The sequence below is a fragment of the Rhineura floridana genome, chromosome 3 (genome assembly GCF_030035675.1).
Source record: "Rhineura floridana isolate rRhiFlo1 chromosome 3, rRhiFlo1.hap2, whole genome shotgun sequence".
Classification (NCBI taxonomy): domain Eukaryota; kingdom Metazoa; phylum Chordata; class Lepidosauria; order Squamata; family Rhineuridae; genus Rhineura; species Rhineura floridana.
The window spans coordinates 62,443,384-62,457,482 of NC_084482.1; the positions used below are offsets into that span (position 1 = coordinate 62,443,384).

The 14,099-nt window shown below is 41.9% G+C and overlaps 1 protein-coding gene across 5 annotated transcripts in view; it reads right to left on the reverse strand.

Annotated features, from left to right (window-relative positions):
* Window positions 1–14,099, reverse strand: part of PRPSAP1 (phosphoribosyl pyrophosphate synthetase associated protein 1) — a 50,440-nt gene that overhangs the window by 16,448 nt on the left and 19,893 nt on the right. For all 5 annotated transcript variants that reach the window (XM_061616297.1, XM_061616294.1, XM_061616296.1 and 2 more), the window contains 5 exons: window positions 8,215–8,267; window positions 5,328–5,394; window positions 2,130–2,302; window positions 819–934; window positions 296–351 (listed from right to left, as the gene is read on the reverse strand). In XM_061616297.1, coding sequence (XP_061472281.1) covers window positions 296–351; window positions 819–934; window positions 2,130–2,302; window positions 5,328–5,394; window positions 8,215–8,267 — 465 coding nt within the window. The remainder of the gene's footprint in view (window positions 1–295; window positions 352–818; window positions 935–2,129; window positions 2,303–5,327; window positions 5,395–8,214; window positions 8,268–14,099) is intronic.

Sequence of the window (14,099 nt, forward strand, 5' to 3'; positions counted from 1 at the left end):
ATACAAACAAGAGCCTTTCAAGGTCTCTTAGAAGTTCTTGGTGCATCCCCTTGCTACATTCCTGAGGAAGACAGTCTGCTTGCCTGTGTGTGCTTTATCAGGTACTAATATTTGTCTGCACTCTCTCTCTTAGCATAGTCTGTCACTTCCTCCAACAAGACACAAAACAAAAACCAAACACCTCATGTGTTGGTTTTCCCAATTCCTCACATATCAGCCACTTACCTTCTAGTATTAAGGCATCCTGAAGCTGATCTTGTAGGATTCATTCATAACAACATTAAAATGTATTTACCTCTTAGCAGCATCAGGACTCTTTGCTACAATCACTGCATTTCTGTAATCAGGAATCTGGAATAAAGTGAAACCACAGTGAGATTTTAAAGCAGTCAGCTATGAGGCTAAATAAATCAGTATTCTATACATTGCCCTTTTGTTGCTAATGGAAGGCAATTGAGAGAGATGCCGTCACCATTTCTAAAGCACTGGGAAACACGCAATGAACTGAAATTGGTTTTTAAATACTACAGTTACTAAATTCGTTACATATTCATACCCCAGTCACGTATTTGGCTACTCTTAGCTCGGGGCCATACTATGGATTCATAATTGCCACAAACGAAGAAAGTGTTGACCCAGCTATCAGCAAATACTTCACCAGACAGCACTGTTAATGATGAAGCTACTGACACACGTTGGTAGGATGCCCTACTTGTATATTGGTTATGCTGCTTTAGATAAGTCCCAAAATGAGCAATGCTAAACAGTGTTCTAATCAGGCTGATACGATGACTATTGATGGATCAAAATGACTTCACCTCTTCTTGAATATACTGAAGCAAGAAAGGTGAAGCCCTCAGGTTATCAACAGGAAAGCTGAAAAATCCCTGGATTTCTTTTTGATGAAGATCCATAGTGATGATATGTGTTAAGCCTAAAAAGAAGAACACATATTAAACTAGGGGTTGTTAACCCGACCCACAGACTTGATGTGCTTCCCCACCACCCTCAAGCAAGATCTTGCCATTTTTGGCAGCAACAGCTATAAGAAAAAAATAATAAAGTAAACATGGCACTGGGATGGGTGGAGTTGTATAAACTTCTCCTTCCGGCCCAGTGCTCTGGTGGGGGTGCAAATTGGCCCCTCCTTGCTTATCAGAGCAATCATTTGCATAGATCAGCTAAGGAAAAGAGACTGCTTGTGCACTCTATTCATGTCAACTGCCTGTGCATCTGGTAACTAACCCTCTTTTGGCCACTTCCCCACCCCACCCCGAGCACTAACCAAGGGTGAATGTGGCCCTCAGGCCAAAAAAGGTTAGTCATCCATTAAACTCACTGATGAGTCTGAATGTGGCAAGATATCAATCACATTAAAGTACCCAGACACCATGAGTTTCGAGAATCACATTCATTCATACAAAGGCCGCTATTAATTCCTAATGGGTAACTAACTCCTCTGGCTGGGTAATCTATTACAATTATTGCTACACAGTCTTGTACATTATAGGTTACAAGCACTATTGAACCTTAGTCACTGTAGGATGTTGGCTCACAGTGGACTTTGTCACTAAAACAGTAGTAAAAACACAGAGCAAGAACAGAACTAAAAAAAATTGCTTATTAGTGTTTTAATGCAACACTAAAAAAAACAAGGCAACAAGAAACAGACAGAGTCACACAGGGTCGGTTCCAAGGTTCAGTAGGCCCTAAACAATCTATGATCCACAGTCTGCAGGTGAGCAAAATGAGCCATTTTTATCCCACCAAGAAAAACAGGGGAAAATATTTTGGTTTTTACCCCCTATTTTATCCAAGCAATTACACTGTGAGAAAGGTAGAGTGAAATTCAATGACTGATTCAAGGGCACCAAATAAATTTCTTATTCTATTATACAAAATTAAACTACTAGTTTGAGGGTAGGTATTTCTACCTGCTTAGTGTTTCAAATATTACCCCCAATACACTACTTGTTTTATAATTGTTTTTTGCCATTCCTTCTACAGAAAGACATGTATGTTTATGGGGGAAGAGAGATCCTGCAAAAACAGTCACTTTGCCACTTGCTTCTTCAGGTCAGATCAACTACAGGACATAAAACCTTGTTGCCTCTGATCAGCCTACTCACCTGCTCTGGCCAACATGGAAGCAAGGAGTTTGCAGACTATTGAGCCTCTCTTCCTCATTTTGCTTTGTTTGCTGTATGGGAAGTAGGGAATCACCCCAATGATATTTTTGGCACAGGATGTCTTCAGTGCGTAAGCCATGATCAACAGTTCCATTACTGCAGTGTTCACATCTCTGAAATTGTTGAATATATTAATCAGTAATCCATCAACCAATAAAGCTCTAGCAACAACTTCCTCCAAAAAGAAAATAATATCAGCCCAAATAACACAACCAGATTTTTAGAAACTCATTTATTTCATATCTCAGGGACCACAGCAATCAAGTTTCATTTTTTAGCCTAACCCAAGTGTTTTCAAAACTGTGTTCATAGAAACCCCGACGTCCTACAGAAACTTGTCAAGGATTCCTGAATCCAAAGTTCAAGGATGGTGGAGAAGCAGCCCAGAAAAACAGCTTGTCCATCATTTGAATCTTCTGAAAACACATAACCAAAGGTAAGTTTGGGGCGCATGTCAGGGCACACTTTCGGTTTATGCAGGCTCAACCAACCTGGCCAGTGCTCCATTTCAACCAAGAATTCACGTTAGAATGCACCAAGAAACCTGCCCACATATTCTAGAGCAGGGCTGAGGAACCTTTTTCAACCAGAGGGGCACATTCTTTTCTGGGGGCCAAACGCCAGTGGCAGGCGAGGCAGGAGGCAAAAGTGGGTTTGCACCAAAAATGGCTTGTAACAAAAACAATATTGTTTCTTTGTAGTTCTGTTATGACAAAGACAATGGACTAAACAAGATTAAAGACATATTTTAAAATTTATCAGGAGCATGGTCAAGCACATCACAGTTGCATATTAGAAGGCATATTAACTAGCGTTTTGCAATATTAAAGTTTACCTAGTCAACATGTACCTAACATTACCATGCATCAGCTAGAATCCTTCTCCATTTTTTAAAGAGAGAGAGTGAGAGAGAGAGTGTGAGTGAGTGTTTAGTCCCTAACTTGACAGTCCTATTGATTACCAATTTTGAAAAAGCACGTGTGGAGAATGTTAATAATGGCCTTTTGCAACCAGCAAACCAAAAGTGTATTCAACAAGGTAAAAAGGCCTAAACATGCCTAATCATTTGTATGCACTCTGGACCTGGAAGCACTCCCAAAACACACTTTGAAGCACAGTAATTCAAGCAATATCTCTGACAGTGATACAGAACCAGGAAGCAGTATTCAGGCCTGACCAGATTATTCTTAGAAGGTTGTATAATCCTAAAAAGGGGTGTGGCTGTGAGACCACATGGCTGCGACTATCATAAAGGGACCCCACACTTCTGAATTTGCCACTACACTACCGTAGACCACTGTCTTTCCTTATCATCTGAGATGACACCCTTAAGACTCTTCTGACTTTCAAAGATATGCTACTCATTTCGTGTTTTAGCCTCTGCTCTCATTTTTTCCTTGGGGAAAAAACCACACAATTTATCTTGTCGTATTTGTGAACGTTTTCCAAATTGGCTGGTCCTACTGCCTCCACCATGCTGCACTGTTTTATACACAAAAAAGCTTTGTTCACAATCAAGGAAGAAGCTAAGAATTACATAAAGCCACCCCTACCCCCAAGCAATTAAGACAAGAAGTTAACAGTACACCATTTCCCCCTTTTATGGCTAACGTGGCAGAGGGTAAGGAAGGACAGCGACTGTTTCCCAGGACTATGCGTTTCACAAGCTATTAAGTTCTGTTGTATGGTTTTGAACTGAAAATCATAATGACCAAGTATGAACAATAGCAGCTGAGATGCTTCAGGTACATGCAAAGATGTAAAGGCACAGAAAAAACCCTGAAATATTAGGGGGGGAAACATTTCTTTCCATTTTTTTGGAAAAAGCAAAAAAGAAGAAGAAAAGACTGGTGAGAAAAACTCCAGAGAAACCACATTTTGCTCCCTGAAATTTTCCTCCCCGCCCCCCTCCAGGCCTTCACATCTCTGGGCACATGACATAGGTCCAGGTTAAAATTGTAAAAATTGGAGAGGTTGAGAAGAAGAGAGTTGATACTGCAACCAGCCCTGTTTCTTGCATCATAGATACCCATGGTAGAATACCAGCTAGGTTACTCCCATCTAGTCTCACTCACCATTCATGAGTAGTACAGTGCTAGTTCAACAGCCATCATACCAACCACATAATCAGCTACTCGCCTGTCCTTCTGTTGCAATTAAGCACTTATTTCAGGCAAACTGAAATTTGTGTGAATTAGAACAGTATTGGTTCATTTTTTTTTCTTCAAGGGTATTTCTTCAAGGGTATTTCTTCAAGTTACTAACCTAGATATGTGTAAGCAAGCAAGCAACACCACATTTTGGAGGGGAAGGAAGTAAATGGCTTTTATAGACCTATCTGAAAGGCTGCCTTATACGTACATCAGAACTGTTAAATCACAGCTAGTGTGCAATTTAGATCCTACCAACACTACAAACCAACCCCCCCAAAGCACTATCCTTGCTGTCACTTGGGTATTATTATTTATTAAATTTCTATTCTGCCCTATTTCCAAAGTTGCTCAGCAACTGTACAGCAGACAAAAGCAACTGCAGAGCCACTGCTGATACACTCCACAAAGGGAAAGGATAAAATAAAATCCCAGACAACATGGTATCATTTTGTGATCTAAAGCACACAATCGGGAAGGCAGGGAACTCCTCTGCAGATATTTTGAAACTAAACAGCACTAAAGGCTATTAAGCAGATGTATTGCTGTCTACAGGCATTTTATTATGTAGTTCTGCTATAAAGAATAATCTGGTTAAAGGAGCAGCAATCTTAAGAAAAAAGAGATCCCAAAAGAGCAAGGAAGTGGTAGAGAGTAATTACGAGAGTCTTTAGGAGAGCTTCACAGACTAAGGAATCTCATCAAGTTTCATTTGCAGTCACATTCAGTCCCACATTAAGCTGTCCAATTTAAAGTCCACACTGCAAACGCAAGAGATTTAGTTGCATTGTCAACATCATCATGCTCTCTTGTTAATGAAAGCCAAATTGGTAGTAGGGCTGGCAAAAGTGTATTTACACATGTAGATGGAGAGAAAAGACCCCAGAACAAACTCACTCAACAAGAGTTTCTACATATCTAAGAATCTGGGTTTTTACCAATTCAAAGTCAATCCACCAAAACAAAACAAAACCCCACAAACCCTTACCTGGGAATTGTCTGAATAATGAACACATCCTGGCCTCGAACAGATTCTTTTATTTCAACCCTTGTTTCTGTAAAGGAGGCACAGATCTTTAAACATAATCCTTGCACATTAGTCCAACAGTACCTACTGGGATGGGAGGGCTAGTTAAGAGACTCAACAAAATTAAAATATTAAAACACTTCCCAAGTAGATATTTGAGATAAACTGATAGTTAAAGTCTACCTGATGTATTTAAATATTTTTTAAAAGTCCCGTCAGGGTTCAACTTGCTTTGGAAATAACTTTACACTTTAGAGTGGTCTGGAAGAGAAAGGATTCATATCAAAGTCGTGATCAGTGGACAGGGACATGTGGTTTAGATGCACTGAATGTGGGCAGGGACTGCTATTGCCTTCAAACAGGTTGGAGTAGTCCAAGTCACACCCACCCCACCAAGCCACTCCCACCACAGCCCCAAAGCTCCACCCCTCTGAATCTGTTCCAGCCTGTCCCACCTAAGTTCTGCCCATGGATGCCCCTTCTCATCAGCATGATAACCAATTGTCCATGTTGACAGGCAGAATACTTTTTCAAAAACCACATGCTGAGGACAAACAGGGGAACACGCCCTGATGCTCTGCTCATCAACATCCCAGAGACACATGGTTGGCCAATGCTGGAAAGGCAGTCATAGGTGAGATGGAGACAAAGGGACTTGACCACGGTCACAAAGCTGAGTACATTAAGAGGTGGAGTCCGAGCCCCTAACATCAAACCCAGCTACCACTCCACTACAGTACAATACCAGTCGGTGGGAAATATATATTTTTAAAAAGAAATAAATATGCCATTCTCTAACTGTTCTTCCCCACCCCCCAGACTTCCCATCTTTGTTGAGAAAGTGGGGGGGGGAATCAGGCAGCCTCACAAAGCAACACTGCACACATTACTTCTTACAATACAGAAGTATAGAATTATGTACAGAATTTTTATAAGTGTACTATAGCACTGGTATTGTTTTATTGGTCTGAAAACTACTTTGGGACCACTTTTGTGATAAAAAACCATGTAAATTCATTGTCACGAACAGCAATGACCACTGTTTAGGTAGTCATTCGGATTGAGTCAGGAATGGGGAGCCTGTGGTCTCTGGATGTTAGACTCCCAACTCTCATCAGCTGCAGCCAGTATGGTCCACAATCAGGGAAGATGGCAGCTGTAGCCCAACAATATATTGAGATCAACAGCTTACCCCCTTGAAGTATGTTTTTAGCTATGTTGTTATTTTATGTCATTTCAGTTCTGGAGCTTACCAATAACACTACTTCCTTGCAAAGTTGCTGCACTGCTGATTTGGCAAACAAGCTAATGGAAGTTAAACATGTTGGAGCAGATATATCACTGACAGCAGTATCCACTAGAACAAGAGACGTATGCTGAGACATGGCTGGGAAACCTCTGGCCTCTGGTCCAATCATGGCCCCTGAGGCCATTTTCCCCAAACCACATCCACCTGCCCATCAGCTGACATAACTAGTGATATCAGCTGATGGGCAGGAGGACACGGTTTAATCCTGCCTTGGCTGTACACTCCTGTTCCCAGGAGGGAACAAGATTACACAGGATTTAATCCCTGCTAATCACTAAGTGGAGATTAAAGCCCTGTGCAAAAATGCCCTTTGGAGCAGATCTCGTGGGCAAGCTACTTCAAAGAGGCTTCCGCAAAGGCTTTAACATAGCTCCTGCACTCCCATTTGCTCAAACAAGAGACCAGGGGCTGTCTTAAAGCCTTTTCAGGTCTCCTCATACTTCCATTTTCATTCTCCACAATCAGGAACTTAAAGGGGGAGAGGCTTTTTCAAGTCTCTCACCACCCTCACCCTTTAGACCCCAACTGTGGAGACTTAAGGGAAGTGCAAGGGATTTTGACAGATAGGTGCTCCCACCCACCTGCCAATCATGTGATGTTATGTGATTGACAGGTGGGCATACATGTCAAATTTGGCCCACAAGGCAGATCCTGATAAGGATCACTTCCTTGGAGGAAAGATGAGATGTGATCTAGTCTGTGAAGTCAAATAGGTTCTCCACCTCTGCGATAGGAGGATGGAATTTTCACTTTCCCTCCTCTCTCCTTCAGGCCCTGCACAATGTCATCTTGGATACAATCCTGAATGTCCCTGTTCTGACATAACTATAGAATTGTGTATCAGCTATGCTCTGGATGTATTTGAAAACAGGGAATCTTGTCTGGATTTTTTTTTTTAAAGCTCAGCTTGGTTTAAACTACAGATATGTCTACAGACTGACTGTGGCTTCCTGGCTTTCATGACGAACATGTGAAACACCCTTCAGTTTGTAAAATGCTAGCTTGGATCTAAGATCTTTCAAGAACGCACATTTAGAAAAACTCCTTAAGTGATGTGGTATAGTGGCTAGACATTCAGATAGTCACTAATATCATACCTCACAGCGTTGCTGGAAAGATAAAATAAGGGTGGAAAACCAATGTGTGCCACCTTGAGCTCCTTGGAGGAAAAATGGGATATGAATAAAAAAACCACTATCAAAACTACATAGCAAAAAAAGCCATTAGATTTTACAAGGGTAAAAAGAGCATGAGAAGTCAACAACACCCAGAAATACACCCAGATTGAATAGATTTGTCAGTGGCTCACCCAGTCATTGACAAATATATTTTAGCAATTTAATTTCAGTGGAAATTAAGTGTTGTGGAAGCAGCTAGAAAACAACAACAAAAAAGGCTCATCTCAGTGGTTTTCTAACAGTCCATGGGAAAATGGTCTTGAGACTTCAAAAATGGATATTTTCTTCATGGGATTTTTAAAATCTATAGGCTGTTTTTCAGTAGACACTCTACAAATTAAAAATAAAAACCTTGATTTACCTCCATTGGTTTCTTGATACACCACAGATTTTCCAAGCTCAGCACCAAGACGCCTAGAGAGAGCAAAGCAAGATTTAGATTCTCAACAGTAGCTTACTAAATTAGAATCGTTGATCAGGGAAATTCTAGAACAGCAAAGCAAAACTCAGCACTAGAAGACAGGCCTTGCTCATAAACTGCTGCCTACCACAATTTTAATATTGCTTTTCAATTAAAGACACTCCTAGAAGCAGCTATTATCATCATAACACACACATCTCCCCAAGTGGCCTAAAGTAGTCTTTCCCAACTCTGGGTCCTCAGATGCTGCTGGACTACAACTCCCATCATTCCTGACCATTGGCCATGCTGGCTGGGGCTAATGGGAATTTTAGTCCAACAACATCTGGGGACCCAAAGGTTGGGAAAGGTTGGCCTACAGTATCTACTCTGATTTTTACAGCTAGTTTAAGTAGATTTAAAAACAACAGCAACCTAAAGTCAAGGCTGTAACATTCTCAAAGCAGACTTGGTGGACATTTACCCCAGTAAAGAACAAGGCACTGATGTTTTTAGCACGTATAACCTGATCATTCTTCCTAGGGTTTTGATTACTTTGGTCCTAACGTAATCCAGACATTAGAAATTAATTGGGAGAATAGACTGAAGTTGGTCTCAAGTGGCTCAAAAACCGTAAGGAGGGAGGAGAGAGGGGGGGGGAGAGACTTTTTTACAGGTTGAAAATTTCTTCAGTGTCTTCTTCTTGTTCCACTACCAAGAGAAGTTCATCAGGTGGTAACACAGGATAAGGCCTTTTTGGCAGCAATGTCTCCGTTATGGAATGTCATCCCCCTGAAAGTATGATGCCAACATTGCTGACAGTTTCAGCACTAGGTTATAACATGTCTCCTGGCTTGGGCATGTGTGGGATATTAGTCTGCTGACAGTACAGGTGTGCTGAAAATTTTATTCTGTATTTTGTTTATTTTATTATCTGCTCTTATTTTGTTGGATTGTTATTTTAAATAAAGTTGTAATTCGCCCTGGGAGCCATTGATGAAGGACAAATTAAAAAATGTCCTAAAAATTTAAAAGAACCAGCTATTAATTAGATGTCAACTCCAAGCAAATATTATTTAAAAGATAAGCAGTTACTTAATATAGCACATTTCAACTTCACAAGCTCTTTCAAACTACAATGAAAAGCTCTTTACATTTCAAGATGTTACAATCAAGAGATTTGTTGGAACATGGACATTATTTTTGTGCATAAATAGTATCAAACCAGAAGCTGGTTTGTTTATTTGATTTTGACAATGGACAACACATTAGAAGGCTACCCATTTGATCAGCTTTGCTTTTCCATTTTTTAAACTTTTGTGGGATATGTTGACCCTAAACACTGCAAAGAGGGGAAAAACATGAGTGCACAGTTCTGATTCCTAGACAAATCCAAAGATGGAGCAGTGAATGAATAAAGGTTAAGATTCAGAAGTTTCCCAAGTTGTCCATTTTTCAAAAGACTGTTCAATCTAGCAATCCAGTGTTTTGTCTTATAATCACAGATACTCACAGACATGATTAACACACTGTAGAATGGTTCTGTGTAGAATGATTCTCAATCCTCCCACAGTAACATAGGAAGTTGCCTTATACAGAGTCACACCATTGGTCCAACTGTTCAGTATTGTCTACACTGACTGGCAGCGGCTCTCCAGAATTTCAGATAGTCCTACCTAGAGATGCCAGGGATTGAACCTGCTACCTTCTACATGCAAAGATAATGCTCTACCATTGAGCTATGACCCTTCTCTCAGTTGTGAAGACCAGTGATCGGGCAACAATGCAAGAATCTTACCCATCACTTATGGCATAAATGATGGGTTAAGTTTCATGCTTTGTTGCCTGGACCACTGGTCTTATGCATTCAGTTCATATCGTAGGGTCCTTTTTTATGCAGCAATTTGTAGTCTAGTGGGAATACCCAAGTCAACTGTGAAGGGCTTATATATGTATTATTATTTTCCACTTGTTCCTTTTAAATACACAGGAGTGAGCAGGAAAGGATCATACCTCTGCTTCTGTGTATCTTAAAAGGTGAAAGCAGCAATGTTTATGTTTATTTATTTTAAAAATATTAACAGCCCACCCTTCATCTGTGCAGATACCAGGATGTGGTGCAGAACACCAATCATATCAAAATATGCAACAAACAAAAGCAGCCAAAAACATGCCACTCATAACTGATAGAATGCATTTACCCGAGAACACATTGAGGCCTAGCTCATGTGTTACATTAAAAGGGAATGGACAATGCACACTGATTGAAAGTCCCCACCATCCTTCTTACCTGCTCCAGGCCATAGCAGGGGCCACAACAGAAGGCTCATTTGTTCTTGGCCTACTGTTTATGGCTTGTTTGGAAAGAAACAAACCCTGAGCCTGGGTTCAGACAATACAACAAGCCAAGGCTTGTGATATGTTGCTCCTCATGCAGCAAGAAAGGAACAAAGTGGGGACTTTTTTTAGCAGCGTGCACCAGCACACTGCTTGTTCATGTCAAACGTCAACCATGGTTGAACAGAAATGCGGGTGCCACAGCTTCTGATTGTCCTCATGCACAACCTATACTCTGGACAAGAGGCTACTGTAAGGACAGAATATAGAGAAACCGACTGGTTCCCAATCAGAAAGTATGAGACAGGTGGGTATTTTATCACCCTATTTGTTTAATCTATACGCAGAACATATCATACGGAAAGCGGGATTGGACCAAGATGAAGGAGGTGTGAAAATTGGAGGGAGAATATCAAAGTATCAAATATGAAAGTTAAAGAGGAAAGCACAACAGCAGGACTACAGCTGAACGTCAAAAAGACTAAAGTAATGACAACAGAAGATTTATGTAACTTTAAAGTTGACAATGAGGACATTGAACTTGTCAAGGATTATCAATACCTCGGCACAGTCATTAACCAAAATGGAGACAATAGCCATGAAATCAGAAGAAGGCTAGGACTGGGGACGGCAGCTGTGAGAGAACTAGAAAAGGTCCTCAAATGCAAAGATGTATCACTGAACACTAAAGTCAGGATCATTCAGTCATTCAGACCACATTCCCGATCTCTATGTATGGATGTGAAAGCTGGACAGTGAAAAAAGTGGATAAGAGAAAAATCAACTCATTTGAAATGTGGTGTTGGAGGAAAGCTTTGTGGATACCATGGACTGCGAAAAAGACAAATAATTGGGTGTTAGAACAAATTAAACCAGAACTATCACTAGAAGCTAAAATGATGAAACTGAGGTTATCATACTTTGGACACATCATGAGAAGACATGATTCACTAGAAAAGATAATAATGCTGGGAAAAACAGAAGGGAGTAGAAAAAGAGGAAGGCCAAACAAGAAATGGATTGATTCCATGAAGGAAGCCACAGACCTGAACTTACAAGATCTGGACAGGGAGGTTCATGACAGATGCTCTTGGAGGTCACTGATTCATAGGGTCACCATAAGTTGAAATTTAGTTGAAGGTACACAACAACAACAACAACAACAACAACAACATGGTTTAACACAGGTTTCTCAGCCTGAGGACCATTTACTTCTGCAAAACCTTCTTGGGGGACCACATGCCACTGCTGGGCGAGGCCAGAGGCAAAAATGGGCAGAACCAATGAATGTAAATTTATCTTTGTACAGTAAGCTAATATCTGCACACACTCAAATACCCCTCTCTGTCCTCTATCCAGGCAAGCAAGAATTGTTAAGAGTTCAAAGATGCATTCCAGCCACGCAAAAACACTCAAAGAGAATGCAAGGCGAGACCAATACCAGTTGTGGCTGGGGAGGGGGTGTGGCCTGAAAAGAATACAGAGGGCCAGACAGAGAAGACTGGATGGCTGCATTCAGCCTCTGGCCCTGAGATTCCCCACCCCTGGGTTAGCATAACATGTGAAAATAGTCACTGTATGAGAAACTACTCTCACTCATGAGTAAAAAAGGATCTGGTTGGGCCGTAAGGTCTCTTATTTTCCCCTTATCATCCAGCATCTCACTGCTGTATCAAAGAGCTGGAGTAGCACTTCCAGAATCCTTCCAACTTATAAGCAACTGGCTGGCTGAGCCATTTGTTGCTAGAAAAAAAAGAGAAGAGCTTCCTAGCCTCTCCCTAGCAAGAGGCTCTGGTTTCCTTGACACAGAACAGGAGGAAGCAATCTGAACCAATAATTTTGAACAATGTATTAGGAACTTACGATGCATTGCATGTTGCAGGTACCCTTTATCTGAAAGGATGGGCAACTGGGTCATTTTGGTTAATATTATTATTATTTATTTAATTTGTATCCCGCCCTTCCACCCAGCAGGAGCCCAGGGCGGCAAACAAGGCACTAAAAACACTTTAAAACATCATAAAAACAAATCTTAAAATACATTAAGACAAAACAGCATTAAAAACATTTTAAAAACTTTTTTAAAAGGGTTAAAAACATTATTAAAAAACATATTAAGCAATTCTGACACAGACACAGGCCCTCACCTGCAGAGCACAGTGATCGACTGGGTATATAAGGGGTAAGACGGTCTTTCAGGTATCCTGGTCCTGAGCTGCATAAGGCTTTGTACACCAAAACTAGAACCTTGAACTTGGCCCGGTAGCAAATTGGCAGCCAGTGCAATTCTTTCAGCAGCAGGGTGACATGTTGGCAATACCCTGCTCCAGTGAGCAGTCTTGCCACCGCATTTTGCACCAGCTGCAGCTTCCGGACCAACCTCAAGGGCAGCCCCACATAGAGCACATTACAGAATTCCAGCCTGGAGATTACCAGTGCGTGGACAACAGTGGTCAGTCTATCCCAGTCCAGAAACGGCCACAGCTGTCTCACCAGCCAAAGCTGGTAAAAGACACTCCTAACCACTGAGGTCACCTGGGCCTCTAGCGACAAAGATTGATCCAGGAGCACCCCCAGGCTACGGACCTGCTCTTTCAGAGAGAGTATGACCCTGTCCAAAGCAGGCAACTGACCAATTATCCAAACTTGGGAACCACCAACCTACAGCGCCTCCGTCTTGCTAGGATTCAGACTCAGTTTATTGGCCCTCATCCAGCCCACCACCGAGTCCAGGCAGCAGTCCAGGGCTTGCACGGCCTCTCCTGATTCAGATGTTACGGAGAAATAGAGCTGGGTATCGTCAGCATACTGCTGACACCTCGCCCCAAAGCTCCTGATGACTGCTCCCAAGGGCTTCATATAGATGTTAAACAGCATAGGGGACAAGATGGGACCCTGTGGCACCCCACAGCACAACTGCCAGGGGCCCAAAAGACAGTCACCCAATGCTATTCTCTGAGAATGACCCTGGAGATAGGATCAGAACCACTGTAAAACAGTGCCTCCAATACCCTGCTCACCAAGTCGGCCCAGAAGGATACCATGGTCGATGGTATCAAAAGCCGCTGAGAGATCAAGTAAGAATAACAGGGTCGCACTCCCCCTGTCCTTCTCCCAATAAAGGTCATCCATCAGGGCGACCAAGGCTGATTCAGTCCCATAACCAGGCCTGAACCCAGACTGGGATGGGTCAAGATAATCTGTTTCATCCAAGAGTACTTGCAGTTGCTGCACCACAACCCTCTCAATCACCTTACCTAAAAAAGGGGGTATTTGCAACCGGTCGATAGTTGTCACAAACCAACGAGTCCAGGGTGGGCTTTTTCAGGAGTGGTCGAATCACCGCCTCTTTCAAGGTGGCTGGAACCACTCCCTCCCACAATGATGTGTTGACCACACCCTGGATCCACTCAGTCAGACCTCCTCGGCAAGCTTTAATAAGCCAAGAAGGGCAAGGGTCAAGAAGACACGTTGCTGGCCGCATCATCGCAAGCACCTTGTCCACATCA